The sequence below is a fragment of the Physcomitrium patens genome, chromosome 21 (assembly GCF_059467195.1).
Source record: "Physcomitrium patens ecotype Gransden chromosome 21, ASM5946719v1, whole genome shotgun sequence".
NCBI classification, from domain to species: Eukaryota; Viridiplantae; Streptophyta; class Bryopsida; order Funariales; family Funariaceae; genus Physcomitrium; species Physcomitrium patens.
Genome location: NC_143430.1, coordinates 1,236,496 through 1,244,422, shown reverse-complemented (window position 1 = coordinate 1,244,422; position 7,927 = coordinate 1,236,496). Strand labels below are relative to the sequence as shown.

General features: G+C 30.1%; 1 protein-coding gene across 1 annotated transcript; it reads left to right on the top strand.

Annotated features, from left to right (window-relative positions):
* The first annotated feature begins 266 nt into the window (after positions 1–266).
* Positions 267–2,497, top strand: LOC112274056 (expansin-A10). The gene is made up of 3 exons (XM_024503206.3): positions 267–621; positions 1,037–1,340; positions 1,460–2,497. Exons 1-3 carry the CDS (start codon positions 459–461, stop codon positions 1,770–1,772), a joined length of 780 nt encoding a protein of 259 aa, XP_024358974.1. The 5' UTR covers positions 267–458; the 3' UTR covers positions 1,773–2,497.
* The last annotated feature ends 5,430 nt before the right edge of the window (positions 2,498–7,927 follow it).

The following is a 7,927-nucleotide window of genomic DNA, read 5'->3' as shown; positions in this document are numbered from 1 at the left end:
CCGCACACTCGATCCTCGCCACTGGAAAATAAGGCAAAAGAGGAAAATATATATATATATATATATATATATTATGAATTCCAAGGCGCTTACCTGATCGCAGCGACGAATCGGTGTCTTATTGCGACGCAGCGAGAGAGAGAGAGAGAGAGTGTCCCACCAGGGGGCTCGTCCTGCACTACGTAAAGGGCGGTTGCTGCCATCCGTTACACATCCCATTTCTACATAGCGAGCTACCTACCCATCCAGGATTGACAGCTCATTCCCCTTCCCACTCCAGTTACGAATTCCGCCTCGCTTCGAATTCCCACTTGTGATCCACAGTCCCACTGGAATCCATCGTCACCAGGTGTTGCAGGACAGCACAAGTGCCGTCAATTGGGTTTCTTGATTGGAATTGTGTGTGTTTTCTTTTTTTGAGTTTCAACACAGTGTGGGTCGGTTAGTGCAATTCGACAATGACGCAGGTGATCCGGCTGACGATGGTGCCGTCCCCGGTGGCGGTTGCTCTGCTCGTGATGCTGTGCGGGTGCGTTTCGCAGGCGGCTGGTTACGGCCCTGGTGGATGGGACAAAGGTCACGCAACGTACTATGGGGAAGGGGATGCACGCGGCACCATGGGTACGTAATCTTCTCGATCTTTTCAGCTGGAATGTGTGCGCTTGCTTGGTGCCAATCTGTGCAGCAGCAGCAGCCTTCATGGTTGTATAATTCATCTCAGGCGAGTGAGCAAGCGAGCGAGGGTTTCTCGATGTGATATAGTTTTGTGCCAGTCTCTGTCTGCAGCCGATCAGGATGTAGTTGATGCAGAATTGACCGGACGCATTCAAGCTCGTTACAGTGGACTGGGAATGGGCTGATTCAGAAAATTCGTGATGAAATTGCATGAACATATTAGGATTGGTCAGCTGATTATTTTTGAGGATCTGCCCATCTTAAACCCCAGACAGTATCCTCATGATTCCTACATTTGAGAAGATTGTTGGGAAATCATTTTGGTTGACATCAGTTGTGCATTTGTTGACACAATGTGCAGGAGGTGCTTGCGGGTATAGTAATTTATACAGTACCGGTTACGGTGTCAACACTGCTGCTCTGAGTGGGCCGCTATTCAACGGTGGAGCCACTTGCGGAGCATGCTACGAGCTGACCTGCATTCTCAACGAATCCAAATGGTGCTACAGAGGCAAGAATATTATAGTCACGGCCACCAACTTCTGTCCCTCGGGATCCACGGGAGGGTGGTGCAACCCACCCCAGAAGCACTTTGACCTATCCGAGCCCATGTTCACCACACTTGCTAACAGAGTCGGAGGCGTCATTCCTGTCAACTTTCGAAGGTACTGCAAATCTCCTCGTTGCACCGAATGTTTCAAGTTGATCCAATTACGCTCCGCAAAGCAGAATGAGCCCGTGCCACAAACACATAATGTCCCATCGGTTGTATTTTGTGATGCAGGGTGGCGTGTTACAAGCAAGGAGGGATGCGCTTCACCATCAACGGAAACCCCTACTTTTTTATCGTGCTCGTTTACAACGTAGCGGGCGCTGGCGACGTGCAACAGGTGTATATCAAGGGCCCCAAGACGCAATGGTTGCAAATGTACCGCAACTGGGGGTCTCAGTGGACATTCAATGGGGGGCCCAATAACATAGTCGGGAGTGCGCTCTCCTTCCGAGTTCATACCAGCGACGGCCGCCAAGTGATCTCCTACAACGCGGCCCCAGCGAACTGGTGGTTCGGCCAAACTTTCAGCAGTGGCGCTAATTAGATGCGGTTCGGCCAAGCTTTTCATCGATGCAGCTGCAGAGATATCGTAGATTTGGCCTCCGTCAATCACTCATCTCTGTTGTGTAGACTAAGCAGTGGCGTGGTTTTTTCGCATCCGCCCGCTCCAGCTCCAAGCCATCCCTATCCTACTTGTTGTGATATCAGCGTCCTGAATAACATTGCAATGTCGTCGCCAGCCATGACGAACTGATTGCAAGCATAGGAAACCTCTTAGACAGACAGAGATATATCTATATATATATATATATATATATATATAATGACGTCTTACTAGTGCTCACTCCACCTCTTAAGGTTGCAGAGGTGTCGTGCACCAGTTGCACCACCCGCTCCTCTCTTCTGTACCATCTCCGACGGAGAAAAAACGAAACAAAGGAAAACAACGGGAAAAATATTTTAAAAAAAAACATTAAAATAAATATTAAAAAAATGAAGAAAAAAAAAAAAAAAAAAAAAAAAAACAGAGGAAAAAAACACATGAACGTAAACAGAAAATAAGCAGCAACAATAGTAGAACCCATTGCAAATCCCAGCAGGGCAATTAGGGGCGTTGAGCTGCTTGCACTATGTTTAAGGAATTCGCATCCCGTGTGGAGTGTGTTTATGAATGCACACCCGGCGGTTTATGTAACAGTTAAACATCTTCCAGTTTTCTTTTCTTAACAATAAAACTTAATAAACTAGCTTTTGTACTTTTGGAAACGATCTGCAACGTAGTCGAAGATTGTATGGTACCTGGATTGTCTATGTTGTGAGAGCTCTGTGTGTGAGCCATCTAATTGCTGTGGTGGTCATGCTTGTGTGTTGCTGAACAGACTTTAGGCCTTCCACTTCGCATGCTTGGAAGTGAAGGGAGCTTTGAAGGTGCTCATCCTCCAACACTTCCACAAGCAATAGCAAACGCTAGAAATGAGTTCCAGCTTTTGCTTTGTCTCAGAATTGGGAGCTGGGAAAAACCAATGTGTAGCTTAGAAAATTCATGAGAAAAGTCACAGTAAAGGGAATCTGCATGCAAAATGACGAGGTTTATCTTGTTTATCATTATTAGAAAAAATATTATGCAAAGAATTGGCTAAAAAGTTTTGAACGTATTTTTGATTGTGAATTGTTGAGTGAGAAAATTTGTTAACACGTTTGATGTTACATGTAAATTGTTATGCAACGCTTTAGAATTATTATCCTGCATTCCAAATTGTTTTACAAGTAAAATGAAATTACATGTTACTGTGATTTGTTCTTAACTAGTTTGGGAGATTCTCGTAAGTAATATGCATCATTAGCTATCACGCATTATTTTATTTTTTTTATGTCTTGAACATAACTTTTATTCAGTTCTCATTTGTAAAATAAATTATGTCTTCTTAACAATAGTTTTTTGCTGCATATTTGGTACTTTTGGTAAATAATTTACATGTTGAATTTTTGTTTTGTTTTGTTTTGTGTTTGTTTGTTTTTTTTTTTTTTTTAATGAAACTTCTCTATTGTTGATTTTCAAATTTTTATATACACAAAAAGAAATAGGTATATAAATTTATTGATTGATAAGCATAATTTCCATCTTAGTAAGGTTTTAATTTAATGTATTTATTAATTAGTTCTAAATCAAAGTCAACATTGGTATCTAAGTCAATTACAGTTCTTCATATTATAATCTAATGATTCTATTGTATCTAGAGTATGTATTGACTTATTAAACTATTGAGATGTACAAGGTCATATTGTGTTTTAATTTTTTCATGCTTTAATAATCTAACCACTTGTTTGTATTAGACGTCTTCTATGCAATGTACCTCCTTTATCATCAGGTAACTTCACTCTAAAAGCTTTATAACTTCACTCTAAAAGCTTTATAACTTCACTCTAAAAGCTTTATAACTTCACTCTAAAATACAATAGAATACGAAAACATTTTCATCTATGTATATACATATATATATATATATATATATATATGACAATAATTATTTTCTATAGGTTTAGACTGATTCAAAGCAATGGTGTAATAAAGTTGATTTCCGAAACATTCAACTCTAAGAAAACAGTTCAACACTAAAATCTATTATTTTATGTTTTTCTTTAAAAATCATTCTTTATTAATAAAAAAAAATCCTTGAATTATTTTTAAAGAAGATATATAATATTTATTTGTATATTTCACTAATATGTAAATTTTAGATGTTATACTTTTTTCTCAAAGAATAAATTTTGAAGTACAATCCTTATTGTAAAACATATGCAATCAAGAGTAAATTAACAAATATATTTTATGCAATTAATTTATTTCTATAAATAAATAAATAAATTAGGTACTAAAACTTTTTTTACTTTTTTAACGAATCTCCTAATTAAGTTATAAATTTTATCTATTTATAATTACTACCTACGAGTGTGTTTGGGATTTTTAATTTATAGAGCTTTCAATCAAGTATAATTTTATTGTATATAAGCATATCAAATGGTGATAATCTTTGATAGTATATGCAAATATGTCTTTCAAAATTAGCTTAGACATATACTATATATTAATCAAATATTGATTTTGACTTAAAATGCATTTATTTGATATACCTTATTTATTTTTAACTTAGACACTATTTAAATCAAATAAGGTTACAATCTTTAAGAATTTTTTTGTATTAATGTATTATTTTTAACAAAACAAAGTAGTTCTACTTTATGTTCAATATACATATTATCTGGCAAAGATTGTAACAAATCTTTATAATAAACTAATTATTAAAGTTTGCCACAATTACATCTTTTTAATTTTTAATTTTAAATAAATTCTTTCTAATGATTTTTAATTCTTTATGTTTTATTAGATAATTAAATTTGATAAGGTCAATAAAAAAACTGCCTTATATATATATATATATATATATATATATACATATATATATATATTATTTTTATTTATAATCTATATTTTTTTATAATAAGTATAATATTTTTATTTGTATATTATTTTATTTTCTTCTTCTAAATTAATTCTATTATGATTTAGATATCTTTCAAAAAAAATATCTAATACATTACTAATTTTTTTCCAACATTGGTTTAATAGGTTGTTAATATTTAAATCTTAATAAATTTTATATCACAATTAAAAAACTAATTTTTAATATAAATACAATTAATATTATATATTTTAACTTTTTTAACTATTAAAAAATAATAATTTTAATTTTTTATTCTAGTATGTACTTTATTATTATTATTATTATTATTATTATTATATACATTAAAATACCCTTAAAAGTGTATTATAAGGTTATTATTTATATCATGCTATTTAAGTGCTTTTAGAATATTTTTTAAAATAGAAGAATTATTTTAAATATATAATTATATTTTATTATTATAAATATTTTTATTATATAAAGAACTAATAAATAAATCAATACCTTAAATTAATAAATCTTTTAAAAAAAATAAAAAAATAAAAAAATAAAAAAATGATACAATTTTAATATAAAGAATAATTATATAATGTCACATATATTAAAAATGCATAATTAAAGGACAAATTTTGCATCACTATTAGTACATAATAATTTATAGTTTTGATTTAGTACTTAATATTTTCAGTTTAATATTATTTTTTGTAAAGGTAAAGTGTTGTGTAAACAAAGATTATTACATACAACACATCGAGTGCTATAATCAACCAAAATTCATGTAATTTAAGCTAAATCAAATATACAACCAGTATATTTTTAAGAAAAGATAATAAACCTATACACAAATAAGTAAAGCTATCTTTCACACTAAAAGAGAAAAATCTAGGAATACAAGTGTGAGTAAAAAAAACCCTAAATCTTTATTAAATTGCTAAATTTCTATAGCCGAGAAAACTCTTATAATATAATCATTTTCTTTCTCAAAGTCACTTATTAGACTTGACTTGATAAGAATTTTAAATCAATGAGGTTTTTTTTTACCTAAATCTTTAAACTCTATTTGACATTAACAAAGTCAACTAATGAAAAAATTAAATGAATGGAAAATTACTAAATCAAACCAAGTTACATACATTGGACGGAATTTGGCATCTAATACTACACCAAATGAAATGTGAAGAAGTAAAAAAATCAAAAACTTGCTTAGAAAACAAATGAATAAATTGCACTTCAATGCTCCAAACAATCTCCACTATACAAATCAATAATGTTATTGGCTTCTTTGGGCATATTCCACATAAAAAAAACTCAACAATGATCAAATTTAGACTATGTAGGCTCTTGGTGTGAACTTCTAAACTTAACACTTAAAAATTTTGGATTATTTATTATTATTATTATTATTATTTTTATATTGAATTCTATTTCTATACACTATTGTCTATGATTTTTTTGGTCCTATTATTGTAGCTTGTATCATTGTATGATCCTATTATTATGTAGCTTCTTATCACTATTCTAGAAGCCTAAAGTTGCAATGAATTCTTATCACAATGTACTACAAAGTGACACATGATACTACAAACTACTATTGTCTACTATTATTTTGTTATAGCATAATTATTAGGTAAAATAGAAAAAAAGATTATATTATAGAAGTAGTTAATTGAAAATATTGTAACAAATTTTTGTAGAAGTATTGATAATAGTGAAGAAGGTAATTAAACTTATAAGTGCTAATGCTGTTTCTTTGCAAGATAAGCTTTTACTTACTTTACATGGCTATAAATGAGGCAAATCAAAGTAAATAAAAAAAATACTAATATAGGTATTTTTAAGGAATTAAGAGTAATTTATAGAAAAAATTATTTTAAGAAACTAAAAATTAATACTTGGCAAAGATTAGTTGTGAATCAAGTTGTTATAGGCATAATTGAGAGTTGTTAAGGATTTATAATTTGAATATGATTTGAATAGGATTTGGTTTAAGATTTAGGATTTTATTAGAATTTGGATAGAATTTACTAAGGATTTGATTAGAATTATATTATGATATTATATAAACAAAGATTATATACAACACATCAAATGCTACAAATCTATTGCAAAGTATGTAATATAAATCAAATACAAATGGACAATCAATATATTCTTAAGCCATATCTTGTAAAAATGATTTTATTAGGATTTCATTAGGATTTAGTTAAGGTTTAATTAGAATTTATTTAATATTTATTTTAAAATTTTTTGGTATTTTTTTAGGATTTGATTAGATTTTATTGAGAATTTGATTAAAAAAATTTAAGATTTACTTAGAATTTATTTAAAGATATTATTTTTAGATTTTTTAGATACTTTATTTTTAATATTTTTTTAGGATTTCTTCATAATTTCTTTAGAGTTTTTGTAAAGTTCTTTATGATTTCTTTAGGATTTTTTTAAAATACATATATGTATATGTATATATATATATATATATATATATGTGTGTGTGTGTATATATATATATATATATATATATATATGTGTGTGTGTGTATATATATGTATATTTATTTTATAATTTCTTTAAGACTTCCTTTAGATTTGATTAAGATTTGATTAAAATTATTAAGCTTTAATTAGGATTTATTTAAGACTAGTTGAACTTATGCTATTGTGACAAAAAATATTTATATTTTTAAATAAATACTGCTGCCACATTAAAATATGTTGGTGAAATTTAGTCAATTTTAATGAAGTCTTTGTAGTAACATTACATAGTAAAATGGTTATTTCTAAAGCCAAACGTTTCTAAAATATAATCTCAACATAAATAAGTTTTTATCTATAGATCTAAAAGCAACATTCTTATAAGTCAATCATTAATCCAATTTCTAACTATATATGATGCAATATATATTAAAAATTGTAATGTCAAGAATTATATTAATTTGCAACTTCATGCATTGACTATATACAAGAAAATACAAGAACCAAGGCTTAATACTCCAGAAGAATGCCTTGAATCTATAAAATTACTATTTTAAAGGATTCAAATATGGTCAATGCTTGGCATAAATAGAAAAGGATGTACTAATGCTTTAGCAAGCCTAACACCTCGAATTAGAACTCATGCTTGGAATTAAAAAGAAAGGCATTGAACACATAGTGCATCAAGTTTTTAATCTCTATTTTTTTTTATTAAATGACTTGGATACATTGCAGCAATATATTAACATGAGCTATTAGGTAAA